The 27,566-nt window shown below is 51.7% G+C and overlaps 4 protein-coding genes across 6 annotated transcripts; all 4 read left to right on the top strand.

Annotated features, from left to right (window-relative positions):
* Positions 1-325: 325 nt before the first annotated feature.
* LOC119089454 (uncharacterized) lies at positions 326-3,498 on the top strand. Of its 3 annotated transcripts, none has more exons than XM_037212158.1 (2): positions 326-355; positions 630-3,498. In XM_037212158.1, exon 2 carries the CDS (start codon positions 990-992, stop codon positions 2,211-2,213), a length of 1,224 nt encoding a protein of 407 aa, XP_037068053.1. In that variant the 5' UTR covers positions 326-355; positions 630-989; the 3' UTR covers positions 2,214-3,498. The 3 variants fall into 3 exon arrangements, with proteins under 3 accessions (XP_037068053.1, XP_037068052.1, XP_037068054.1); XM_037212157.1 differs by lacking the exon at positions 326-355 and adding an exon at positions 380-528; XM_037212159.1 differs by lacking the exon at positions 326-355 and adding an exon at positions 388-432.
* Positions 3,499-4,659: 1,161 nt separating this feature from the next.
* LOC119089455 (putative deoxyribonuclease TATDN1) lies at positions 4,660-8,381 on the top strand. Its single transcript, XM_037212160.1, is given in 8 exon segments — positions 4,660-4,771; positions 5,042-5,126; positions 5,457-5,636; positions 6,175-6,364; positions 7,112-7,220; positions 7,222-7,316; positions 7,655-7,861; positions 8,223-8,381. Coding segments are annotated over 7 exon segments (912 nt in total). The 5' UTR covers positions 4,660-4,771; positions 5,042-5,110; the 3' UTR covers positions 8,338-8,381.
* A 1,081-nt stretch (positions 8,382-9,462) lies between these two features.
* Positions 9,463-13,106, top strand: LOC119089819 (U3 small nucleolar RNA-associated protein 6 homolog). The gene is made up of 4 exons (XM_037212636.1): positions 9,463-9,548; positions 10,967-12,231; positions 12,819-12,841; positions 13,073-13,106. The coding sequence occupies exons 2-4, from the start codon at positions 10,984-10,986 to the stop codon at positions 13,104-13,106; spliced, it is 1,305 nt and encodes a 434-aa protein (XP_037068531.1). The 5' UTR covers positions 9,463-9,548; positions 10,967-10,983.
* Positions 13,107-14,007: 901 nt separating this feature from the next.
* LOC119089651 (transmembrane protein 68) lies at positions 14,008-27,391 on the top strand. The gene is made up of 8 exons (XM_037212443.1): positions 14,008-14,216; positions 15,682-15,762; positions 20,626-20,761; positions 22,346-22,440; positions 22,846-23,010; positions 24,581-24,771; positions 25,156-25,359; positions 25,911-27,391. The coding sequence occupies exons 2-8, from the start codon at positions 15,693-15,695 to the stop codon at positions 26,019-26,021; spliced, it is 972 nt and encodes a 323-aa protein (XP_037068338.1). The 5' UTR covers positions 14,008-14,216; positions 15,682-15,692; the 3' UTR covers positions 26,022-27,391.
* Positions 27,392-27,566: the final 175 nt, after the last annotated feature.

Here is a 27,566-nt window from a genome sequence, read left to right as displayed (position 1 = left end):
TTGTTGAGCGGGCATCCAGAATTACGCGCAACTGTTCCAGTTACACGTGGTGAACAGGACGTCATACTCAATGGCATTAGACGTCAAAATTAGCGGTTGCAGAAGCTGTGAAATCAGTGGTGCCGTGTTCTTTTCGGGAATATTGAGGCCAAGTGCTAGTTCATTGGTTGCCTTTCATTCATAGACATGCGGAAATGGTCACTTTTTCAGAGAGAATGGCACCATGTGCCCTGACGCTATTTCCGCAGACCTTGCCTGTTATTGTTTTCGCCACCCAAATATTAATTTAGTAGCAGAGCTTATTTGAAATGTCGCAAGAGCGCCATTTATATCCGATCGTGGAAGGATGCGGACGGTTTGTCCCGTTTTAATTCTACGTTTTTCCACATCACTTCTATAGCTAAATGGCGTGATGTGTCATATGTTAAGACTGTACTACCGGGAGTGGCTTTTACCTCAAACTGGGCTGCATATTTTCACATCTTTTGACTGTGTGGGTGCATGAGATCGCTTTCCGTACCTCACTGGGTAAGTGGTATCGTACTGCATCCACATATTTGTGTTTCTGTACTGGGTGCCCTAATACGCAGCTGTGGTGTATTTCGTTTAATGTTGTGTCTATATTGCAGTTTAAGGCACTGCCTGCCTAGAAGAATTAGCCAGAAGGATAGTGCCTCATCTGCGCCATCAACAGTGATTTGGGTCATGTTGCATATTTTTGTTGAGTGAAGGAGCACTAGGTTTTAATCTCAACTTGAGTTTTTAGGCATGTGGTTAAAAGCAATGCAATCTCTGAAGAACCATTGAGCCAGCTCAGATGGGGACAATTCCAAGTGGCATTTGCTTATGTAAACATTGATGTTGCTGAAGAAGACTAGTTGCTGCAATCCTTTATTATCACAACATTCAAATGGAAATTGGAAGTGGTAAGCAAAATGATAGATAGAGAAACAAGTGTTCCATTCTGCTGAATTTTGGAAGGAGCCAATATGATGAAGATGAGTTTCAGCAGGTTGAAGGCAAGCATGGAAAGAGGCTCTTCAAAGGGCAGTGATAGGTCCCAGGCTATCACAAGGCATAACTCATATACTTCAAGAACTCAGAGTATGACCAATGTATGCAGTTATGGAAACTGCAAGGACAATCTCACACCTGGTGATGTGCAAAATGGTACATGTGGAGCTGAACAACAGTCCAGTCGGTCAACCAGCACTCGGAGTATTGTAAATCTGTGCAGGAGGAAACCACAAGAATCTAGCTATATGCTCTCTGATTCAAGGCATATTTTGCAAACCCAGAGAAGCTTTCTAAATGCTGTGAGATGCAAGATTGCAAGAAGGCTCAGGCAACCAGCTAATCCTGGTATGGAACAACATGAAGAAATGAAAGCAAGTAATTGGTTATCATCCAAACATTCTCTGGATCAGTCAATACAGAAATCGAGCAGCATGGGGTTTTTGAGAAACAGACATTCACTTAAGAGCAAGGTTCCTGCAGCAAATGCTGTGCATCCAGTTGAACTTGGTGCCATTCCCAAGGATCCAGCAGAATGCCTGAGGGTGCATGGTGCTGTATGTCCCACTGCTGCACTTCCTTTGCAAGAAAACTTGCAACATAGGCAGGACAATCAGCTTGAAAACTGTGGTCAAATGGGGCTCCAGAAAGCTAGAAATGACCTGTTGTCTGCCGCTGGACCGTCTTGGGAGTGGAGCTTAGCACAAGAGCTGAGAAATCTGTTGGTGTTTGGCTGGTACTGGGGTCCAATTTCAAGAGCAGAGGCAGAGGAGCTACTGAGTATTGAAGCAGATGGCGCCTTCCTTGTCCGTGACTCCTCAGATGATCACTATGTGCTGAGCCTCAGCTTCCGGAGCTGCGGCAAGACCAGGCATACACGCATCCAGCACTGCAACAGCATGTTCAGCTTCTATGTGTGCACAGACCCAGATGATAGCTACCCAAGCATTCCGGAGCTGATCGAGCGGTCGATGGAGCGCTCGCAGGGTGGCGGAGTGCTCTGCTACTCCAAGGACAGCGCCGACAGCACCCGAGTGCTGCCCGTGCGCCTCACCCAGCCGGTGTCACGTCTGACGCGCGTGCGTTCGCTGCAGTCGCTGTGCCGCTTTGTCATCCGGCAGCGCGTGCGGCTGGATCTGATCCAGCAGCTGCCGCTGCCCAGCACGGTGAAGACCTTCATCGAGGAGAAGGTCTTCTGAGGACGCCGCTTCAGTGTACAGCGTACCGACGTATTCCAGGCATCAGCGATTTCCTGACCATCGGCAACTTCGATGCGGCCGCAGAGGAATGAAAGACGGTGGTGCTTTTGCTGCTGATTTCGGTGGACGTGTTTCACTGTGATAATGTTGCTTAAGGCTTTTATGTGCAATGATGTGCATTGCAATGCATTTGCCATAAGTCATTGGTTAGCATGGTTGCGGCCTGACTGCTTAAGCCCTTTTTGGTTATTGGGTGCTGTAGAATATCAGGTATGTGAGAGTTTGAACATGTGTGTATTGTCTTTTTCCAGTGCTGTCTGCCATACCTGTTAGTAGGAATCACTTTTCTTTTGGATCTCCTTAACAGCCCTCAATCGTTATGTTACTGCTTTAGATATGGTTCATTGTACTTGTCTGCTTAAGCTGAATGTGGCCTCTCTTGCATCTTATAGCTGTTGGAGATTCACAACATGGAGCAAAACTTAAGGCATATTCCACCGCATTTGTGAACATTCGATGCACTACATTAACTGCTTGTTTTCGATCAGCCCTTCTTACGAATGCGTTTTGTGGTCCATATCTTTTTCTTTCTTTTTTTGCTAGTCTCATGACAACCACAGCTGTAAAACTCTGAGGCGATGTGACAGTGCAATTTTCCCTGCGATGAACGCTGTGGAGACAACATGGTGCTCATAGGACGCGCACTTTGCTTTTATGTGCGTGCGGGTGTCGACGTCCGGTGATTGCGCCCGGTTCCGTCACAAGTACCGTGATCTGTCAGACCTCTTAGCTGTGCCAACTGTGTGCATGTTCAGCTGCAATGCGTACGATTAGTCGACTACGAATGTTGTATGGCGAAAGGCGTCGTCAGTAATCCTCTGAGCCTGGGCGAAGAACCAGTTAGCATAGTGGCGGGTGCTGTAAGGACTGATCTATAGTAGTGGCTGTCGTCCCTTGATGTGTGCTGAACTTCTCGAGGGTGAGAATTTCGCAACTCTGGCATGACTGCACTTTTTTGTGAGTTACTAGCTGTAAATTGTCAGGACGATGTGGCAGTCTCAATCATAAGAACACCAATGGTTTACGTTTGCGTATGTCGGATGAGTTCTTCATTCTCATCACAAACATCCGAATTTATTTAGTTCACGTTCTAATCATCCGTGGTCTGACATGTGGAATTAGAATATGCCGTTGTCCGTCTGTGGATGTGCGCAGGTCATTTGTGACTGTGCGCGTTTGCGTACGGACCGCCTGCCTTACTAGGAAACAGGAATCAAATATATTATCACTGTATTTCGTGTTTCGTACTCGGTGAAAGGTATTGGAAGCTGGAAGCGTTGTCCCTCATGTGATCTACCTATGTTACATAGGTATGGCTATCCAGGCTTCCCGGGTCTCCTCAAACACCGCCTGTGGCATGCGTGGGGCCCCTGTTAGGCGCTGTGGGTCCCTGACGGATCCTAGAGCCCTTACGGACGCTGGGACCCTGACAGATGCTCGAGTCCTGACAGACACTGGGACCCCGATCAATGTAAATCGCTGGCTCCGACCTGAGCTCCCTGCTTGAGAAACGGACCATCAGGTCCATGCCGACGCGGAGCCAACTGTGGGCTACTGGTGGTGTTTGATCGGCTCGGCATCTAAGGCCCTTGTCGACTATGCGGAGACTGATCATCGCTCAGGGCTCTCTTGCTGACATTGGAGCGCCTTGATCTGCGAGCCAGGTCCCCTGAATTAAACTTCCAACCGGCCTTTTGGGCCATTAATGGACGGGGCTCAACGAGGGGGATACCAACGGGGTTCTCGGTAGTGCATTGGTTAACGCGTCTGCGTTAACCACTGATCATCCGGTAACTAGAGGTGCGGAGTTCGATTATCGAAGAATTGATTATCGAGAATCCGCGGTGCCCGTCCTTCCTGCCAGGGCAAGAGGTTGCGAGGGGCTCTTCGAGCCCCTCGGAATCCCGGGAGAGGGGCACATGCCCCCTGTGCTCCCCCCCCCCCCTCCTCTACCTGCGCCACCACTGGTAACGTCCATGACGAGTAAGTGATCAAGCTCAACACCTTATCAGCAAAAGCGTCTGATGACACCAATGGCAACAGAGGAATATGGCTCATCAGGCCCTACGCCCTTAATCGCTTGACTGGGATATTATTGTATGGTTGGTTTGCGTGGGCCTTAAATCTGCACGGTGCTTTTGTCGTTTCATGTAAAGTTTGGTCTCTCTTCATGACCTGTTCCCAAACCCTAACGGAAAAATGTTCTTTGCGAGCCATGAGATCCCACGTCTTCCGGGGATTTATTGCCTGACTCACGTGTTGGCGCTGAGGAAAAAGGCATGGGCAGCATTTTCGGCACGGAATTAAAAAAAAAACAATTTAGTACTGGCGTCCCAATAACGGTATGCTTTATATAGCTTATTTGCTTCAAGTATGCTGCCTGTTATGTACATATGGCCTCGTGTGCTATTTTGGCATGCATTGGTATCGAATCGTGTATCGTAAGCACGTTGTTGGGGTTGGTGGTGACGGTGCAGCCTGACAGTCATTAGAGGCAGGTAATTGGCCTGCCTTTTACAATGTTCTACCTAGCTCATTTTGGTAAGCGTAAGTGTGCTGTGATATATGCGATATCACTTCAAGGAGTTGTTGCCTGTTGCAGCCAGTTTACCGAACCTACAGCTCGTTTTGTGTTTCATTCATATTCAAGTGGTGGCATTTGTGTGTTTCATGAACCTCATTATGGTAAGTTTAGTTAGTTGCATTATTAAATAGCTTGAATTGACATGAATTCTGTAAGTTATGTGTGTCATACTTTTATGTTGCAGAAAGAATCAGCATTTGCAATTAACAGTTGACTTCAGAAGAAACAAGTCAAGAGCATTAAAAGTGGAAGCATGAGGAGATTTATTGGTAAGATTTGATACTGTAAAACATCACCCTTATCTTTGCAGTTTCAGGGTTTTAAGAAGGAATAACTAACACTAATTTTGCATACCTGTATCAGTACTGGATCATGTTCTTCCTTTTTGTATCTTGTGTTGTATCAGTGTTTTCCATATACCTGTGTCTATACCTGTGTCCCACTGAACCAGTTTGGTTTGAATGAATGATTTTCTTCATTACATCATGAGACATTAAATTATGTTAAGTCTATCTAGTCTTAATAAAGTCTACCTGTGCGTATGAGCAGTGGACAGAATGCCTTTTACAAGCATTCTGATAATTTGTGTTGTTGGGCAGATATTGGAGCCAACCTGACAGACTCCATGTATCAAGGCTTTTACAATGGGACATCCAAGCATCCACCAGACTTGCCTAATGTCCTTGAGCGTGCATGGAATGCTGGGCTCAAGAAAATCATCATTACTGCTGGCAGGCTGCAGGAGACAGAAGAGGCTCTAAAACTAGCCAAAACTAATGGTATGCACTCTTATCTCTGTATTACTGCAGGTAAGAAAAATGTATGAAGGGAGTATCCCACCTTTTTTGTACTTTTGACTTCTAAGCTTTGTACTCTGAATGTCTGAGTGATCTCTTGACAGTGCTGCAGTGGCACTATGCAGTACTATTATTTGATGATGCTTGTTCTGAGGCTTCACTGGAGCATGTTTTTGAAACATCCTCTAGGGTGGGACACCCCTTTTAAAAGAGTGTATATCATTTTTTGTTTTGCATTGTTCTGCACAAAAAGGTGTAATTTGTACGCCTTTGGATGTACCAATTTTATGCTTATATTATAGGTAACATGCTGTGTTATAAATATTGTGCTACTTTCAGTGCCAAAGTTGTCTTAATTTCCTTGTGTTTTCCCATTCTGCCATCATAATTTTGCTGCAAGCATGCTTTTCATTCACATAACATCAAAGAGTTGTCTTTTCATGTCATGGTTGTCACGACAGATTTCAGCGAAATAGGGAGAGAGTTGAGGCTAACCCCAGCAACCGATGTCCGTCGCTAGATGCGCTGTTCACCACTGTGGGCGTGCACCCGACGCGCTGCGGCGATTTCGACGCCTCCGGCGATCCGGACGCCCACTTGCGCGCCCTGCATTCGCTCATCGACGAGAACCGCGGGCGCGTGGTGGCCGTCGGCGAGTGTGGACTCGACTATGACCGGCTCCAGTTCTGCGACCAGGACACCCAGCGACGGTGAGCTGTCTCCGTCTCGTAGCGTGTGTTGGCCCGGTGACGGTGACCTACTCCTTCGGCTGGCGCTTCCGAGGCGACCGGAGGAGGATACCCTAAGGATGCTGGAAATTATTGCCAGACTTCTGGCGTGATATGGAGAATAGGCATGACATATTACCTTTTCTCCGATTAAAGATGGTGCTCATGCCTTCGCCTACGCATGCATATCCTGGCGCACGACGGCCAATATTAGGCTCGCTCAAATGTAAGTAATAAAGATAAAAATTATGGAGCCTTCAATGCCTTCAAGCTTCTGGCGCCGGTGTAATTGTATTGTCCTGCGTGGGATCATGATTCTTTGTGGTATTAACGCAGCTCCCTCCTCTCACGAAATGAGTCTCGAAAAGTATTCGTTGTTGCTGAGTGGGATATTCTTGTTTTTTGTGATCTTGAATTAGTGTTGTAAGGTGGTGACCACACAAAAATGCATGCAATATTAATGATGATGAGGATGCAAGTTAGGATCTGTGGCTCGTACGCGGAGAATCCGGTACAAATGTTAGTTGCGCCGTCGCCCCTTACATTGATATCATCATCGTAGTCACTGGCGTTCCATGAAAGGCTTCGCCGTGATATTGTGCGTTGGGCTGTCCTGGGATCTCTCTGGTTAGGGATGATTTTTATTTGTTGGACCGGCTTTATGCATGATGCATTTGAATGCAACCCGTCAAAGGTGTGACATGCAGCATAAGCTCCCGCACTCTCCAGATACTTCGAGCGGCAGCTGAGTCTCAGCGAAAGCTCGCGACTCCCGCTGTTCCTTCACTGCCGCGCTAGTGCTGCCGACCTGGTGGACGTGCTCCGGAACCAACACGGACCGATGTTTCGGGGGCGTGGTACATTCGTTTGATGGAACGAAGGAGGAGGCGGAGAGCATTATGGATCTGGGATATTACATTGGAATCAATGGCTGGTAAGTAATCTATGTCATGTGCTACTCATCTATGCAAAATGTTTGTATAAGATGGGATGCAGATGATGGAATGTCGTGATCCCATCATCCGACCGTGAAATTTCAGCTCAGCGGCGAAATTTTGTGGCACAAATTTATCATGCCGCAATACTCGGCACGGTGCCTCAATTAAATATACGCACGCCTTTGCATGCTGGGAAATGTTTTGCCATCTAGAAGTAGAGTTTTGCTTGTGGCTCTCTTGTGTAAAACGGTGAAATATACTTGCAGCGAAGTGTCCAACAATCTGGGGTTTTGCGGATGTGGAACATTGAACGTTGAGAGCTACCTGCCGGCAGCTCACTGAAGACAGCAGCGAACCTGGCGGTAGCCGCCGCACTGCCGGCCGACCGGCTGCTGCTGGAGACGGATGCGCCCTGGTGCGAGATTCGGCCGACGCACGCGGGCAGTCGGCACGTGCGGCCGCCGGCTGCGACGCCCTGCAAGAAGGAGCGCTGGCAGGCGGACCGGCCCGTCAAGGCGCGCAACGAGCCAGCCAACATCACGTGAGAGGGGAGGGACTGGTCGTGGGTGGGCCTGTCTGGAATTATCTGAGTGTAGAGCTTGGTGGCCTCCTATCTGTGGATGATGCACCTCTTATTCCGAATTCAGATGTGTAAAATGTGACATGACTCAGCCATCATAGAGCTACGAGACGCGTCTCAACGGCGTCCTGCTTTGTTTTGCCATTTGTATGGTTCCATTGTCCCATCTTAATCTTGTGGCCTTTGATTAGTCTTGAACTGTGGTCTTCCCTGCGCAAAATGACGCCGGAAGTCGGCGCGCCCCAATCGTCATCATACTACAGCGGACTTCCATGTCCTGGCGACACATTGCACTGTACACAAGTTGTATCTGTTGTTGCAGCCAAGTGCTGGATGTGCTGGCAGCAGTGAGAGAGGAAGATCCGGACACGCTGGCAGAGCAGATCTTCGTGAATACGACGAAACTTTTCTTTCCAGACCATGTGTCTGACCACTGAACTGTGATATGCGCAAAATACATGAAAGCTTCTATGAGCACAACTATGGTGGTTTAACTGCTAGTGAATGATAGCCTGAAAATGTGTATTTTGCCCTTGGCACGTTTGTGACCCATTTATGTGATTTCGTAAAACCTCATTGGCATCAAATTTGTTTCGGTGTTTGGTGATTAGCAGCCTTGTGCGGTTCTAACACAGTGACGAGCTGGGCAGTGGCTGCCACACTGCCAAACCATCCATGGCCCTTAACGGTAAACGCCCAGCATTCCAAGAAGATCTTGACGTCAGTGCGTTGGACGCAGCACAGCCTGCTCGGTCGTGCCACGGTTTTTTTTTTTGCTGCCCAATTTGTGCTATTGTTGGTCATTGGAACGAGTGACTACCTCAGGTAGTATGAAGGTCGCGCCGATCATACCCACATCCCTGATTCGGCCCTGGAGTTTTAACACGTCCGTTGCAATACAGGATAGAACCATCAATTTTTGGGACGCTATTGCAGGAGAAAAAGGCTTGGAGGATGTATCCTCTTTTCCGATATCGAGACCACGACCATGTCTTGAAATATATTTCCTCACTTGACCCATTGCATGTCACGAGCAAATCCGGCATGCAATGTCAGAAATGGGCTTAACGAAGAATGAGGGAAGCTGATGAAGCACGCCTTACACCCTCTGCTAGCGGGCTTATCGCGTATAGGTAGGTTTATGAGACATACAGGCCAGAATAGATCAGAACCTAGCCTACACTAGTCCAGCCCAACCTAACCTAACCTAACCTTACATAACCAGCCAACTTAACGTAACGTAACGTAGCGTAACCTAGCCTAGCCTAGCCTAACCTAACCCGACATAACCTAACCTAACCTAACCTAACCTCCCTACCCTATCCCCTTCAATCCAGTGTCCCATTGGCGTCCATGTTCCATGTCATGTATATGTATCGTTTTAAGAAGTTTTGTTTCGCCGCCATGTTGTCATTTTTCTTTTCATTGCCCACCCAAACATGTCATATTTGTCGACCAATGTACAAGCAGTACGGAAGACTGGAGGACGCAAGGAACGTTTCATTGGATTCTTGTTACCTTGGCCCGGTACATTTTTACGGTTCTTGATGCGCAGTGATTTGAGCACACGTGGCAATGGCGCGGGGGTCGCGGTTAGGTGTGTTTGCAGCGCTCGGGTGTTCGCTATCGTAGTTATTTAAGCTCCAAGGTAAGAGTTTAGACGAGCTGTTTTACGATTATTTACGATATGTTTTATCTTAAGAACGGCGATTGATGTACAATGCTCGTTTTTAACATAGATGCCAATGTATAGATGGGCGATGCCCTTTTTAACATTAGGGACCAACGTATACCACGACCTAATAGTCATCTCAGCTACATTCAAAGTGCAGAAAAAGTCAAGCAATTTCTGAGGTGTGAGTTAGGTCAATAATGATTGCCAGGGATGCCTTCTACGCACAGAATGTTGGGCTGTGTGATGTTTAATGTGCTTCTTAGTTGCCAAAGGAAGGTTGTGAAATGTGAACTGTGAAGTATCTGCTTTGATTGTGTAATGTCATGAGCCAGGCATTTATAATGATTGACAACCAGCATTATATTTTGTAACCAAGGAGACGGACAGGCAGGGGCAATGCCAGTGACTTCTGTAAGGGGATGGGGGGCAACCTGATATATGTGCTTTGTAAGAATATGTGAGCAACTCACTAGTTTGTGGTGCATTAATTGCACAGCATGCTAAATTAAATGATTGCTTTCTGCTGTTTGATTGAATGCTTCTGCATGTTGGCAACCTTTCAGATGTATGTTTGTTTAGTACAACTGGGATTTCTGCACCATTTTGAGTCAGCATAGTTTTGTTGTTATATTTTGTCCTTAGTAATTGTGCTGCCTTGCAGTTATAGCCTGTCTTCTGGTTTCCTGTGGTTCATTCACCTAACTTCCCAATTCCTGCTTCTCATTGACACATACATAAACATGATCCTGAGCTACCATTTAGTAATGGTCTACCATTAGAGGTATTTTGTTGGTGATAAAAAACATTCTGTGCATATTTTGCAGCATTTGCTTGTATCATGTGCATAATAAAATGCACCCTGTGGATACACACTGTTCCCTGACCAGAATTTCATGTGCTGGACTCTCAAATCATTCCAGGTTGGATTTTGGCACTTCCTGGACTTTTCACTCTCCAGGCTGGATCTTGGCTCTTTCTGGATCCCTCACTATAATTTGAGGCTGCATACTGGTTCTTGTTGAATCCCTGTGCACATTTGGAGTAAAACCTTGGTTTATGCTGATTTTTTGGTTTTTTGGCTGAACATCAAGTTGGATCCTGGTTCTAAGTGGAACCCCAGCTCATTTCTGGCTCCTTGGTTTTGCCTGGTTCTGAAACCAATGTTTTTCCAAGGAAGAAATCTTAGAAATCAGGCACAAGTCTGAAAATAAGTTAAAAAAGCTGCAGGTTTCACTGAACTGTGTTTGATTATTTGATCCACTTTCTCACATGAAAAGTGATTGAGAACACCTTGTCTAGCATATCAGTGATAGGTAGTTTGGTTTGTTAAGAACAATGATGCTGTTGGTTTGTGATTTTATCCATGTATTCATGATCATATTTTTTCACAGACCTGAACAGGTGAGTCATGGCCGAGTTCGTGCAGAAGCGGCTGGAGGAGTCGCTCCCAGAGCTGGAGCAGCTGGAGCGTGTCCAGCTGTTCACTAAGGAGGAGGTGCGCTCGGTCATCAAGAAGCGCAAGGAGTTTGAGTACCGACTGCAGCGTAAGCGCAAGGCCAAGGAGGACTTCACCCGCTACATCGAGTACGAGCGAAGCCTGCTGCAGCTAATCTGGAAGCGGCGGCAACGGCTGGGCTACAAGCACAAGCAGGCTGACATCGACCACAAGATCGTGACTCGCATCTCGCAGCTTTACCGCATCGCCTGCATCCGCTTCAGCGACGACGTGTCGCTGTTCTTGGCGCACGTGGCGTTCTGCCGGCAGATGCGCCAGCTGGCGCAGGGCAGCCGCGTGTTCACGCGCCTGCTCCGCACGCACGGCCACCGGCCCGATGTCTGGGAGGCGGCCGCGCTGTACGAGATGGACGACAACAACAGCCCCGAGACGGCGCGCCAGCTGATGCTGCGCGCGCTGCGGCTGCACCCGGAGTCGACGGCGCTGTGGACGGCCCACTTTCGGCTGGAGCTCGGCTATGCCGCCCTCCTGCGCCGTCGTCAGAATCTGCTCGGCGTGACGACCAAGCCGGAGAAGGCGACGGAGCCGGAGGAGGCGGGGGAGAAATCGGGGCAGGCGCCGGCCGACCCCGTGCTGGAGGGCGCCGTAGCGCGCGCGGTGGCGCGCCAGGCCGTGCGCCGCCTGCCCGAGGTGGACCCGAAGGCGGACCCGTGCCGGCTGCTGACCGGACTGCTGGCCGTCTGCCGTGAGTTCGATTTCGCCGCCGGCCTGGAGCGCGAGCTGCGCGACGAGCTGCGCGCCTCCTTCCCGCAGCGCGCGCTCACCTACGACACACTGGCGCGCGCCGCGCTGCAGGGTGACCGTGCGCCGACCAAGTTGCGACACCGCCTGCGGGCCTGCTGTGAGCTGTACGAGCATGGGCTGGAGGCGGCGGCGCCGGCCGACGAGCTGTACGAGCTGTACCTGAGCTCGCTGGTGGAGACGGCGCGCGCCGCCGCCCGCCATCGTCACCTGGTGCTGCCGCGACTGGAGGAGGTGTTGGGCCGCGCCGCCGCCGCCGGCGCCGTGTCCGAGTCGGCCTTCCTCGGCGTGGCGGCGCTGTACGCCGAGCTGGGCATGGCCGACCAGGCGGCGGCGACGCTGCGGACCGCCACGGACGCGCACCCGGCCTCAGCCGCCCTCTGGTGGAAGCTCGTGCAGGTGAGCGGCGCCGGCAGGCGGGGCTCGGACGTGTTATGCTGCGGCGGCTGGTGCGTCCCGCTACCCGGCGTAAAATGTGTTCCTGGCTGCGAACGCTTGTGCTGCTGTCCACTTCATGCGGATGTCGTTCGCTGGTTGCGAAGGTGTTTAGTTTGAGTGTCCTGCAAGGGTTGGAGTAAAATGATTCGCTACACGATTGGGTGCAGTCATACGAGGCACGAATGAGTAATGTCAATTTGACAGTTAAGGTATGTTAAAATTTAGTTTGTCATGGAAGAGAATGAAAGACACAGGTCATGATTTAGTTTGTCACCCACCATATTGTATGTCCTGTGAAGTAAATATGCGTTTGTCTGCGCCGATAAGTGTGATGTGCCCTCTTGCAATACGTTTGTAATGTGCTTACAACCGCTCTGCATTTTACGACACCAGGCAAGCATGTTGTGCTGTGCACCCAGACCCCGTTTCACTATATATTCGTTCGTGCGTACTCGTGCGTCCTGTCCTTGCTCTCAGGGTTTGTTGACGGCAGTCCTAGTTAGCCTCCCAACGCTCCCGAGCAGCCTGTGACGTTCCCTCTCCGACAGGCGCTGGCCGACTCCGGCGACGATGCGGCCGCGTGCGCCGCGTTCGAATCGGCCGCCGTGGCTGTGCCCGACTCGGCCCCGGCGCCGGCGAGTTGTGGCGCGGCGTGCTGGAGTGGGCGGCCACGTGCCGCCCCGACTACGTCGAGCACGTCTTCGCGGCGGCGGCGGCGCGCGCGCCGGCTGTGCTGCGGCCGCTGAAGGCCACCTACCTGCGCTGGCTGGCGGCGACGCGCGGCATCGAGGCCGCGCGCGAGATGTTCGCCGCGCACCACCTGCGACCGCCGGTAGACGCCGAGTTTTTCCTGGCCATGGTGGCGCTCGAGGCCGAGCAGCGCCCCGTGGACGCGGCGCGCCTGCGGGACGTGTATCGCGCCGCGTGCCGCCACGTGGGCGCCGACCGCGCCGCCCTCTGGATGGACTACGTGCGCTTCGAGCGCGAACGCGGCTCGCCTGAGCTGGCGGCGGCCGTGTACCGGCAGGCGGTCAAGTCGCTCCAGCCTGAAGCGGCCGACGAGTTTGTGGCGCTGCACGCCCGGATGGTAGCCAACGTGGTGGAGTCTTGATGCGGCGGCGTGTGCCTGCTGGTGGACATGTGCTGCTTTGTAATACAGTATCGTGACGGGTTGAGTCTGTCTGGCAGTGTGTGGCGGGAAATCGATGACGACAATGGGAGGTGGATGTGCACGTCGCCTGGGACCGGGCGCGCTCACTGCTCCGTTGTATTCATAATTTGAGATGTCATGGTCTAAGCACGTGTCAAACATCTCCTGGGATAGAAGATTCCGAGGATTATGGAAGTGGAAAAACAGAATATGTCAAATACTATGCGGTGGTCCTGGTGGACATGCAACGATATGCTGTTGACCGCTGCATGGCAAGGTAGAACATCCGCAGTTTGGACAGCCTGCCAAATGGGGCAGCATTGTGCCGTGTCGGGTATCACATGTGAAAGGTAGGGCTGATGCACTATTAGTCAACAGACCACCACACAAATTTTAATCCAGGGCTGTGTGTACTTCCGATGGTATTCGCGCAAATGCAATTTTTTAGAGAATCCCTTCGCAAAGAATTTGGTTTGCTATTTAAATAAATTTGGAAGCACTGTTAGGCGGGTAGCATGGCGCAGCAAAGACATTCATGGGATTCGTCAAGCGACCTATACCAAACGCTCTGCTTAGAAGACATGGGATTGCCGTTGTGAGGATTCATGTAGGTGTGCGTGAGTCTACGGCATTTCTGTAGGCAGCTTTTGTCTCGGAATGTTTTAATGTTACGTGTACTTGCCCCGTTAATGGCGTATATGATGCTCCAGTGCTATGCTACTATGCTAATGTAGAGCATAGCTCAGTCCGTCGCGGAAGCTCCAGTTCAGTCTCGGTCATTTTATCACAAACCAATGTAAGTGATAATCGGTTGTATTGAATGCATTGTATTAGTATGCTTTTTAATCCTGTGATTGCTTTGGTTAGCATGCAAAACACCAGGTCACAGTCTCAGGCCACAGCACTGCACCTAATATTGCTGGGGTAGCTTGAGTGCCTGACCACCAAAAATATGCTGTGTCATTCTTTGGCAACTCTCCTTCATGCCCAGTGATAATATTTTATCAAAAATTGCAGTCAATGCATGCCTTGAACCTAGGTGACCAGAGTTTGGTGCATGGCCTGTCCTCACCTCCATTGATGGAGGCCAGTCTGCTAAAAGGGAAAGTCATTTGCAGAGCTTGGACACATACACAATATATGTGCACTGAACTTCATGTTTGGGCTAGGCAGAAATCAGGCCAGGCTTAATTTTGCTGAATTTTCAAATCATATGTTGAAAATGCTTTTGAAGTATTTTTCCAGAAGTTGTGTTTGAAATATATTTTCCTTGAAACATTGGTTCCAGGCTCTGAAATTGGTGCTAGCCATGCTCAAAGCACTGAGCACTCAGATTAACTATGCATGCACACTGAAATTGTTCATTGATAGTTGTTGAAATTGAAAATTGAAATTGAATATCACTGTTACCCTATATGTATTCAGTGGAGCATGCATTTTTTGTACTCTATCATGAAGGCCCAAGGTTTCAGGGAGTTAGAATGTTTTAATGTTAAGTGTAATGGGTAACAACTCAAAATATCCCAAGATATGGGCTGAAACAAAACTGCATCGAAATTTGAGTCAGTTTAGCATGGGCTGAGATATATAATATATATATATATATATATATATATATATATATATATATATATATTTAATGCCACACCATTTATTTAACATCATAATGTTGTGACCAGTGATCACACCTATGCCACTTACATGTCTGGTACACTGATAAATCTTTTCACAATGATTGGAATGTCACATACCATGCTCTGATCTTTTTTTAGTCTGCTTGTTTCCAATAACATGCACAGACATTTGCTTTAGAGATTAGTTTTGGTTTGGTGGAAGCTGAGTCCCCCATGGCATGCATTTGTAGCTAGGGATAAAATTTTGGTTTTGACCAGTTGAATGCTTGCCTAGTATAGAAACTAGTTGGTGCAAGTTGTATCTTACTGTTCACCAAGGCGGCACTAACAGAGAATAAGACTAGCTAACTGTGTGGACCTGGTGGTGGTGGTGGTATGGTGACTGGTATGCACCTATTCAGTGTGGAAGCTTTGATCATTATTTCATGCACGACAGAATCAGCAAGCTCTATTTTGGGAATGTAAATCTTGCTTAAGTGGTTATATATTTTAATCACCTGCTTTTGATCTTATTTGTTGGTAGCTTGTCAAGAGTTTTGGGGTATTTTTATTTCAAATGCATTGTGCTTTGGATTGTAACCAATGGTACATGTCATACACAGGTTCTAATGTTGATGTTTGCTTCAGTGTGGGGTGGAATGGTTCCAGTTCCGGCCTCAATCCAGGAACGGCTGCAGAATTTAACAGACTATGTGAAGCCTATTGTTGGTGAGTTTGATGTATTTGTGTATGTTTTGTGAAACATTCAATTTCATTTGGGACGTCCACATCAATGCGTGTTTTTTGTGTTATTACCATGATTACAGCCTATTGGGGCTATGGGTATCTGTTCACTGTGGTACTTACCTGTACTGTTCAACAGTGTTTGCTGTGAAGTATAAGACTACAGCAAATTGTGCTCAATATTACCAGCAAGGATAAAACAAGCTAACCAGCAAAGATGCTATGTTGCTGCATTACAAGCCTGTTTTTCCTGTTATTGGGCAATTTTAAGTTGCCTGTCATATGTGATATATTCTCCCCATCTCAGGTTTGATTTTGATCATGGCCAGAAAACCACAGTAGGCCTGCAGGCTTTTTTATCACGATAGCCAGCGCTCAAGTCCCAGCTTCGGGCTTTGACGAATTGGATGGCCCTGCCCAGTCATCTGACCATATGGGACATGGTATTCCAGCGGTGGAGCCATGTGGAGCCATCGTGTGATTCGTAACCAGTAACCAGTGGCCCTCGCGCGAATCTTGAAAAGGCATGACTGTCTGTCGGTGCAATCTCACGGCCGCTGATATCCACAGACTGGCCTCTGACATCAGCTGTGAGAAATATTCGTGTCTGCGTAAATCCCCACATAAGTAAAGTTGTGACGCTGGTTAAAAACACATACTATGCGATTGTTTTCTGATATGTAAAAGTGGGCAAAATCTTGGGGAAGTTATCGATCATGTGATACGTCTTTTGACCTTGCTCGACGTATTTTCTCGTCGCTGTGTCGATCAGTACGCTGCAGACTACGCTGGCCTCTGTTTGGGTAAGCATTGTTTTTACGCAAGGAAGAAGTGGGTCCGATAGATGAGTTTGCAGTTTGATCGAACGCCACGCACAGAACAAAACACATTTGATGGATGGTTGTGTTTATTGTTCGCGAGTTTGTAGTCATGACCTCGTATCCAGGTGTCCTATGGATGTAGCTACGTCCCCGAGGTGTGAAGGACGAACCAGAACATGGGGCACGGTCTGAGGAAAAATTGCGTTTAGGAGCGAGCTCCAGGCCGAGCGAGGCGCTCTGTAGCAGTGAACTAATCCAACTTCCGCGATCTTCAGCTTCAGCAGCAATCAGATCAGACGACCTGACCTGACCTGACCCAGTCTATACTGGTCGTCATGCATTCCAAAATTGATACCCTTTAGTCATGGACCGCAGGTTCATGCAGTTTTCACCGGAAAACGTAATTCTTAACTTAATGTATTGTATAGGTGATAGCTTACACAGCGCATGCTTGTAAGTGGTCGATCAAGCGTGGTGTTTCTGCTACACTGCACTGAGAACCTAAATTGACAGCTCCCCATACGATTACACAAGCAATGTAAAATATTGTTAATCCCAAAAAGTACCACAGCATAGCTGGCCAGATCTTGAAGGCAAGACTGCAGCAAGAGGGTGAGACTAGCGCCGTTTGGCGGAGAGGGTAAAGGGCCATTGTCCTAGCAGATGTGTCGGTTGATGTGTGCGGTCGGTGGCGATGACTCGAGCGCAGGTCATGGATCCGCCGTTTTGGTTTTGGGAGATGTTATCTTTGGTTTTGTTTTCAAAATCCGAGCGCCAGAGCAGATAATGACACGAAGCTGTCCGCGCTGTGCGGGTGAATGCTCTGCCCACCAATCACCGGACAATCTCTGCGCTGTCGGCTCACAAGTGTGCCAGGGATCGACCGGAAAGCGGCCAGTGGCTCTTTCGCAACTGGTCACGGATACAACACGCGGGCCATTTGGTGAATAGAACACGCAGGTGTGACAGTTATGTCCAGTTTTACTGAATTCAGCCCAATTTGTTTGCACTTTTTTAAGAATGTAGTCCCACTGCCTGAAACAATTAACAAACTTTTATTTTTTAATTGTTTTTTTAAGTAGGCTGCGGCTGGTGTGCCCGCACTGGGCCTGATTTCAAGCAATGTGATTTTGAGTTGCCGAGCGAACGCTGCATTAGCGCTCGTCAAACTTCCATGAAAAAATTCCGATGTCTGATTTCATTGTCTGGGGTTTACACAAATAACTCGTCTAAACGGGGATGGTGAGCGAGGTTGAAGACCAGACCTTTCACGCTATCCAGCCATACAGGTCGGGCATGGCCGAGCCAGGCACGCTTTTTGGGGGCTTGTGTCTTCTGGGGTGTCAAATCCGAAGGGTAAAACGGATATGATCCCTTAATGGAGCCGCGATATGGCTCCAGCGCTGGAATTCCATGCCCTGTAAGGTTAAGTGGTCGGACAGAACCATCCATTTCCTCCAAGCCTGAAGCTGAGGTTTGAGTGCTGGCTATTGTGATAAGTGAGTGGGTATGGATTGCACGGTTGTCATAAACTCTGTTTACATTCAACTCAAAAGCCCACGGGTTTGTTGTGATCTTCTGGGTTATTTGTAAGCATTTGTGTCTTGCCACATCAATGACCGTGATCGAAATCAAACGTAAGACAGAGAGACTGTATCACATGATGGACAACTTAAAATTAGTGAAATAACAAGAAAATGAGGTTTGTAAGGTAATCTGCGTTTCATTTCCGTCGGCAATCAGACCGGATAAAGACGTGAGACAAATGGCGCAGTGCAGACGAATGTGCCGTCCACAAATCAGTAAGCGAAGCTACGCTTTCGGACCCGTGGGTGCGCCGGCAGTTTACCCAGGAACTTCCAGGGTCACCTTTTGAAACCGACCGCGAATGGAAAATTAAATGTCTGCACCGAGGGAGTGGGCCGTGGAGAGTACACATGTGTGCAGCTCAGTTTACTGTGGCTAGTATTCACCGAAAATATTTGCGCTCTCGACAAAGCTTTGGTGACAGTTATTAAAACGCCATCATTACAAGAACATCGACAATGTCCCCCGTCGCATCAGGCGAATTGGCCACGGGCTAGAACGATATGTGGTGCTGGCGTCATTGGTTTGAGCTGCGACCCGCACCATGGGTCGTGTCCACATAGCACGCCTTCGTAATATCTCTGGGACGAGTGTCCAAGGTCTGCTAGCGTCTAGGGCGCGCTCATAGGCTGTTGGCCAGCGCTAGAAGTCATGGAAGCGGAGCAAGTTGAGTTGTAGCTTTACGGAAGGATTGAGACTAGGCGTTATGATCACGAATGGAATCATTGTTCTGGCTGTCGTCCCGGCCTGGTGTGTTAGTTTGCACACAACGTTTCGGCCGGCCGTGGTGGGGTGTGGAGTGTTTAAAAGGACTGGATTATGTTTGACTTTCAGCCATGCTCGCGTTACAGTTCGAATCTTGGCATCGCTGAGATTCGAGGCAGGGTCTTCTGACTTCCAGTCATTTCAGCGCTCTCAACTGAGCTAACCGGTAACGATAATACCTCGGTGTTAAAACTTGGCGCATGGCCACAAAGGCGAGTTAAAATGCCTTTCTAAGGGCTCCACGACGCCTGACGACGGCGCGAGAATTAACTGGCCGAAACGTTTTGTGCATACTAACGCACCACACAAGTGCTATAGTCCGAACAGTTATTTCACTCATGGCAAATGGAGTCCTTGCGGAACCCGCTGGACGGTGAGGTACAACACCCTTGTGGATTTTCTGGATTGATAGCCCGTGTGATGCGTTGGGTTAGTGGCCATGGAAAGGAGTGGGACGTGACACGCATACATTTCGGCCGCGGGTCCACCTCAACGCTTGTCGTGGTGTCTGTTTGGAGCGGGCAGCCCCCGACACTTGCCGCGAGAGGCGCTGGAGGGCGCTTTTAGCCGGGACATTCGCACGTAGTGACGCGGGGCATTCTAGAACCGTCATCACAACCTAACATACAGGCCATGAAGCCGGAAAAGGAAACTGAAAAGTCCAGGGTGTGCGTATGCGCCTATGTGCTTCTATGCTGCGCCATTTTCCCTCACCTCATGGTGACCAGCAAAGTTCTTTCAGAAGCGTTCGTTTTTCACGCGTGCACGTGTTTCACCTTGACACGAAATTATCCCTTAGTTGCGTCTAACGCACTCATCGCAGCCCGCGTTAATTTTTTGTCGGCCACGATGTGGATGCACTACAGCGCACGCCACACTCCGGTGACTCAGAACGACGCACCTGCGCCATAACGACGACCTCATTTTGCACGTGTCAGACCTGCGCCGCGCATTGTGACCGGCTGGTCACCTGTCGCGGTCAGGGCCGGTGGTGCGCGAGCGGCCGCGACCCCGCGCGTCGCTAGCCGCCCACCGCCCGCGGCTGGTGCTCACGTGTGTGTGTGTGTGTATGTCTGTCTGTCGCAGGCGTTCGCTCGCCCTGTGCACGTGTTGGTGTGGTGAGCAGGCTCGTGGGTGACCGGAGGGTGTTACCATGCGTCCGCCGCTCTGTTTACGTTCTTCTCGGTCGCGGGGCGTCAGCGTCGGGGGGGGGGGGGGGCAGTGGGCGGGGCGGCGGTCGGTGGTCGCTCAGGTGCCGGTCCTCGGCACTGACGCGGCGGAGGTTGGCGGAGGGACACCGCTCCAAGTCAGGCTGACGTGCCGCGCCGTCCCAGAAGACACCGCCGCCCCGCTCCCATCGCCGTCGCCTCCAGTCATCTCCCACTGCGTGAGGCGTCGCGCGCCCTGGCCGCTCCAAACTCTCCCGCCTGCCCTGCGCGGTGCTGAAAGTCGCAGCGTCGCTGCGCGCGACAGCACCGGTCGACTGACACTGCGTCCCGTCCCGTCCCGTCGCTTCCCGTCCGTCAGTCCCCTACGTTCTCGTCCCTGCCCGCGCTCCGTGTTCCGACCATGCTGCCGTGGCCGTCCAAGTCGGCGGGCGCCGACGCCGTCGACCTGATGGCGGAGGCGGCCGCCCATCTCTGCCTGGCCGTGACGCTGCAGCGGCTCATTCCAGCCGGCTACCTGGACCTGGACTACGCCTGGTGGCAGGTGTGGCTGCTCTGGCCGGTCATCGCGCTGCTCGTGCTGCCCATCTCGCTGCTGATCGCCCTCTTCCTCTCCGCCTTCTTCGTCGAATGTTACCGGCACTGGTGAGTGCTGCAGCGGGGCAGGGGTGTGTGTGTGATCGAGTGTTTTAGGATAGCTGGTGGCATTATGCGATGATAACAGGGCCGAATGATAATTCTCCGATCTTGGTGACTGCAAGGGGTCGGTTTTCGCGGATATTGTCCTGAAGTGCTGGACGTCATTATTCAAGGGAGTGCTCCACACGTATGGGGGGAGGGGGGGGGGGTTGAACTGAAAATCTTCTTGAAAACCTTTCGGTATTGTTCACAATCCTGCCCTTCTTAAGACCTAAGCCGCTCTAGGTTCTGAACGATACGCCCGCGAAAATGGGTAAAGGAATATCGGGGAAAGTATGGCAAAGGTACCTCGGCGTTCATGACGTCATAATAACGATATTCAAGTCCTGCCATTCCATAAACCATGCGGCGATCAAGGCCAAAACAAAAAAATGTCGAAGCGTTCACACCTGGCGCTTGTGAGCGCGATTTCCAGATATTACGGCCGTCAGTTAGTTCTCTATCAATGTTGTGCAAGGTACGGGGACGCAATCAAACTACGACGCATTGAGGAGCACATTTACTAAACAGAGAATTGTGTTATCCAGGGCAGGTCGTTTCCACTTCAAAATCATACCGAATGTTATAAATGAGCTTGTGTCATGTCTGATGCCTGTTTCAATGTTTTAAAGTGTGAAACATCCCCTTCAACTTGACCATAACACCATTATTTGGTGCTCTCCCTTGTCGCCAGTGCTGCGAATGGTCCTCGCGTCCCACGCATCTCCTGTGATCTATCCGTTACTTAGCAGTAAATGCTGTCATCGCACGTAGAGCGCGAGGCATTGGTTTTGTCGCCTATTGAAGGATGCTGGCGTCCGTATGCTGTTTACCTTTCACACCTTTTTGTTCCACTCTCAGTCAATGCCAGTTCTTTGTTGAACCAACACATCTGGTGGGAAGTTCTTTACTAGGTTGTGATGGAAAGTTCTTGGCAGTCACATGGGCTCCAATAAAAATGGAGTGTCGTCATAAGCAGGCCATATGTTTCGCATCCGTTCGTAGGTCGCATAGAAGCAGCTAACCGATCGGGTCGCATAATCCGTCCCTAGCGTTACCGACTCTGTCCAGCCCGCCTTCTTGTGGCGTGAGTGCTTACCGTCCCCGCTCATGTGAACAGCGCTCAAGCCGTCTGGACCCGTGCGTTTGTCGCCCACCGTCTGCTTACCTCGTAACTCCGCAGTATTGAAGTCTGTCAGAGCAGCGTTACAGCACATTCGCACAGTCGGGGGTGCCGTTGTGCAGTGGTTAACGCGTCTGCGTTAACCGCTGCGCGTCTGGGAAACCAGGGGTACGGGGTTGGATTCCCCGCGGTGCCCGCCCTTCTTGCCAGGGTGAGAGGTAGACCAGACCATATAACCTCAGCAGCTGAGTGCGTCGTAAAACCCCAATGACACGCACGCGCGCACGCACACACACGCACGTAGTCTGTGTTCGTACGTGTGTACACCGCTCACGTCGCGTGAACACGTGCCGCACATGTGTGCACTCGTGCCCCCGCCCGCGCGGTGTTTGTTGAGCTGCCTGTGACCTGGCCCTGGTCGCCGCCAGGCACGGCCTGAGGGCGGCGTACGAGCTGAGCATCTGGGACGGCGCGCGCTACACCGTCGCCGTCTGCTGGAAGGTGCACGGCAAACTATGGCACGGTGAGCACACGGTGCAGGGTCTCAGGGCTGTGGAGGGTGGGTGAAATATGGCCCGGTGGATGCTGGAGTCTGTGGCGTAAACCACGGCGTCATGAAGCGCGCGAGGAAAGCAGCTGCCGGGGTGATGGAATGCGTGCTGCGCGGTCTTTGCGTGGCCCGCGTAGTGTTTTGATGCGGTTTTGTGCACTGTCGCTGTTCTGGCGCGCCAGAGGCTGTAGGGGTGGCGGTGTCGGGTGTAGTCTGTCACCGGCGCCGCCCCCACCGCTGACGCAGGCAGCGGATCACCTGCGTCGGATCACCCGCGCGGCTGAGCCTTTCGCCGCAGGCGCCGGCTGGCCCCAGGCCGCCGCCGGACGCAGCTCGCCGCCCAGGCAGTGTCTGACCGCCGCTGCCCGGACCCGGCAGGTTACGAGGTCAGCGGACTGGAGCACATCCCCAGCGGGCCGGCGCTCATCGTCTTCTACCACGGCGCCATTCCGATCGACCACTACTACCTGCTGTCGGAGGTCATCACAGGCACGGGCCGGCTCATCAAGACGGTGGGCGACAAGTTCCTGTACAGGATACCGGGTCAGTTCACGGCGGCGGAGCTGTGAGGGGCGGGGTCGTCTCCCACACGGGGTGGCGGGTCAGTCGACTCCGGGGCTGTGCTAGGTGGAGAGGTCTGCTGGGTTTGTGGGCGAGCGGCTGGGTGACTTTGAGACCTGAGCTAGCAGCAGGTATCTGAACCCACCAACAGAGAAGCTTATCGTCTGGTGCGCGCATGGTTTTGCTTCAGCTGCTTGGTCACACAGGGTGACTGCAGGGGTTCGCGATTTTGTAACGGAACACAGCGCACGTCGTCACGCACCCTGTTATTGAGCGCTAGCGACTGCGCCGGCCATAGAAGTGTTCAAAAGCCATGGCGCAACAGGGTTTTGAACCAGCCGCCCCCCCCCCCCCCCCTCCAACGTGTGAGCCGAAGCCGCCAAGCACTTGGTTATTACGCCCCCCGCCGGATGAGGCGTTGCCAGTTGAATGGGCGCACTCGTCCTGACATGAAAGCACGCTGGTTGGTACGCGCACCTTAAGAAATGACAAACGTACATGCGATATGCTTGTGAATAAATTGGACCGATGATATAACAGGCCAATTTTGGGTTGTACTTCCTTTCTTTTGAAACCCCCGCACATGTTTGCGCTTTACGTTGCATACAAATTGGCATTTAGCTGCATCGCACGTCGTGCATTAACCGCGACGAGACTCGTGGACGCGGTCACCTGTGAGAACACAGATCGCTTTGATCCGTGTGAATGGTACGGTCCCGATCGCCCGTTGCACATGAGCAGGGTACAGAAACCGAGGGTTACAGCTGAGCCCGTGTGCCCCCTTGAGTCCCCCTCCCCCTCCCTCCTGAGGCGCTGTCGTCAGTCGGAGACAGTCGCGCCTGCCTGGAGTTTACCCGGCTGAAATGAGCTGACGCGATTATTTACGGTTCGAAGGCTGTGATGTTTTTGTGTTGTGTCGGGACCAGACTGGGGCGAAGTGTGTGTGTGTGTGTGTGTGTGGCCTTAAGACCGCAAGCGTTGGCAAATTTGCGCGTATAGCCAGTCAGGCATCCCATGTTTGCTTTCTTGTTTCAGCTGTTTTTGCAATATCCGGCTTGAAAGCAGCTGCCGCGCGTATTCCGCGAAGCCCTGTGCTGAAGTGCTGTGTGTGATGCAGATGCCCACATTCATCTAGTTCGGCGGGGGAAATGTAAACATAAGTGCATACCGCTGCCTGCTGGAGCTGTGTTATGCCTCCATGCATGTTGCTGCCCCTTGCCCTCGAGAGCAATCAATCACCACGGAGCAGAGGACGTTGCTAAGCGGACGCCTCGCCGCCCCATGCAGTACAGTTCGGAGGAGCAGGCCACTGCTAAGGGGCCCGAAGGGTACAAGGTCTAGGCAAGCCCTAGCCAGTAGCCGGAGGTGGCGAATCGGAACCGTGGTATCTGAGTAAGTCACAGGACAGGTCCTTCAGCTTACACCCATACCACCGAACTGACTGGATGCTTCAGCCCTGTGCGCGATCCCCAGGTTGGAAACACCTCTGGCGCTCGCGTTGTGTGCGCGTGATCCGGTGATTCCGGACTGACGTGGTGGGTGTGATCCGCAGGCTGGAAGCAGCTGATGCACGTCTTCTGCGTGATCCCGGGCGGCCAGCAGAACTGCGTGACGGCGCTGCAGGAGGGCCACCTGCTGGCCATCTCGCCAGGCGGCGTTCGCGAGGCCTTCTTCGGCCAGGGGTACCGGCTGGTCTGGAAGGACCGCGTCGGCTTTGCCAAGGTCGCCATCGAAACTAAAGTGGTGAGCAGAGCTCTGGTGCGGGGGCGCGCTTGGATTGTCGCTTCAACTGACAGAGCATTAGTGATGCCAGTGAAAAGGTTAAAGTGCATTTCATCTGTCCTTTTTAGAGGAGGTTTCCTGAACGCAATACTTGAAGCGGTGGAGAGGCACTTTTGAATTGTGATTTCACTCTGTCGACGTTATGTAAATACACTTTTGCGTGCGTGCCGCTGGCGTAGGTTTTGAATCCTGAAAACATCGAGGAGCAAGGTGGCGTCCGTTGCCTGCTGCGTACTCATTTTCTGCAGCCTGCGCCTTTTTCGTGGCCGTTTTTGCCGATGGGGAGCAGTGTCGTCACCACCGCCTGCGCCCCCCCCCCCCTGACCCGATGTCCGTCCCCTGCAGCCAATCATCCCCATGTTCACGATGAACGTGCGCGAGTCGTACCGCGCGTTCGTGCTGGGCCGCCGCTTCTGGACGTGGCTGTACGAACGCACGCGGCTGCCGCTGGTGCCCATCTACGGCGGATTCCCGGTGAAGCTGCGCACCTACCTCGGCCGGCCAATCCCCTACGAGGAGGGCGTCACGCCCGAGCAGCTGGCGCAGAAGGTGCGTGGGCGCGCGCTGGCGGAGAGCGCGGCAGAGGCCTGATGTTTGGGGTACGGTGCGTCGGGCCAGCGGTTTGTTTTGGGAAGGACTAGGGAGCGGGGCGGGTGTGGTGGTGTTTGCGTGTCCACTTGTGAGTTGGCGAGGTGACTCAGAAGGCGGTGGCTGGTAGTCAGGAAGGGCTCCGTGCAGATTGGAAGCTTCGAGGCGAGTTGATGGACTCCTGTTATTCATTCCCTGTGAAACATGAATGGAGAGTACGTAAGTTTTGATACAGAAAGTTTTGATACAGAGCATTATGCGAAAATATTTCATGAAGACTGAGGCACCAGGATAATCAGAATCAATCAACTATAGGTGTCATTTGACGGAATTTTCTAGGAAAACTAAAAGGCACGTGCAATCGTGCAGAAATAAGATGTGTACTTGCTCATACCTACATAACGAGCGGGGCGCACAACTTGTTTTCGGCCGAGCCGGCGTTTGCCGGCACACGGCCGGCGGCGCTGCGTCTGCGGCCGGACGCTCATCCGCCGTGCCGTCCACGTCCTCAGGTGGCCCTGGAAATCAACCGACTGATCGAGGAGCACCAGAAGCTGCCTGGCAACATCCTGCGTGGCATCATGGAGCGCTTCGTCGAGTGGCCCAAGGCCAAGGCCTCGTAGCGGCTGCCGCGCCGCCGCCACGCCCTCTCGGCGGGCCGGTGCTGCAGTTTTGCCCCGCCCGTCAGCGTCTTGAGCAAAGGAGACCGCGAGGATGGGCAGTCGTACGCTTGAGGTGGCTGCGTCGTTTTGAGTGTTAGTTTTGTCTGAGGCGGAGCAGTGTTGGGTATGTGTGAGCGGCGCTACTGCAACCGCGTGCAGCGTATGCGGCAGGTATATGCATGGTGCGCAGCTGTGACGTTCATGTTTGGACGCGTTTGGCAGTGTTTTAGCCGGCGGGCCATGCAGTGTTAGGAATGTCGCTTGCCTTAAGATTACACGACAACGGCACGTGCGCTGTACAATCTGTGAGATGGTGTCATTCCTTTGACGGTCAGGTCAGCCAGACACTCCTCGCTCCCAGCATTTTGTCAACCGACGAGCTTTACGGAACCCCGCGCTGGCTCCCACCAGACCAAAGCCGTTTCTGGTCTCGACGCCAGCTGGCTGCGGTCACCATGTATGACCGCGTGGCCCCATGGTATGTATGCGTCATGCGTTAGTTTGCGCCCTCACTCCGCGGCGTCCGGCCAACAGGAATGTTCTTCGCTATCTTCGGACAGTGCGAGGTTGTTTTTGATTCGTGCACCCGTACCCATCATTATTCGGTAGGCCCGCACTTTGGTGCTGTAACGTGGCCCGTTGGATGATACCGTCATGATGATAAACCATCGCGTCAGATGGTAACGGCATTCGCCGGATTATAGTTTTCCATCGGATGATAATATCATCCACCTTGTGATACTCTACCGACGCCGATCGCTTTGCAACACCTCGAAATGCGGGGGCATTTGAAACTAGGATGCGTGGAAGCGGACGCCCCGTACCTATGTTGGTATTTGCATCGCACAGCAATGTAATTCCCGATAGTGTAGTTCCGAGTAATTTCGAGAGCAGATCTCATGTGAGACAGCCCACGTGCATTTGTACGCCATTTTAGATGTGCGATGTGTCGGCGGATTGGGTTGGGTCCAGAGTGTCCCCTAGGATTGCTTAATCGGTCAGGGAATTTCGGTGAAGTTATTTTTACATTTATATCGTTCGTAAGGCGCGGCCAGCCAGCTGGGTGGCACCGTTGGAGTATGTAGTCCCTGTTACGCTGCGCCCCATGTACCTGGTGCGGATCGACGGTAGACCCAGTCATCGTGTTCACATACCGCGCGTCACCGCGATGACGCCTCTCGCGCCGCGCCTGTGCCGCCTGTGTGTTCCGGTCGTGTGACGTCACGGACACCTCGCCCGTCACGTCCGCAGACTTTTGTGTGGTTCACAGGCGCGTTAAAGTGACGTTCAGCACGGCGCCGACAGCTCAAATATACCGATTCCCGACATGATGCGGTCGTTTTCAATGGACGGCGGTGCGCCCTGGAGACGCGCCGCCTCGGGGGGGGGGGGGGGGGAGAGGGGACAGCCTTAGCCTCTGGTCCTGATCCCCTGTCCGCTCCTGGGCCCGGGCTGCCGACTCACACAGCTGGCTCGGGCATGCGACGGGTGGCGACCGTGCGGGTG

The sequence above is a fragment of the Pollicipes pollicipes genome, unplaced genomic scaffold (genome assembly GCF_011947565.3).
Source record: "Pollicipes pollicipes isolate AB1234 unplaced genomic scaffold, Ppol_2.1 Scaffold_3087;HRSCAF=3621_pilon_pilon_pilon, whole genome shotgun sequence".
NCBI classification, from domain to species: Eukaryota; Metazoa; Arthropoda; class Thecostraca; order Pollicipedomorpha; family Pollicipedidae; genus Pollicipes; species Pollicipes pollicipes.
Note: the sequence above shows the minus strand (reverse complement) of the source record. Positions and strands in the feature narration are given on the sequence as shown.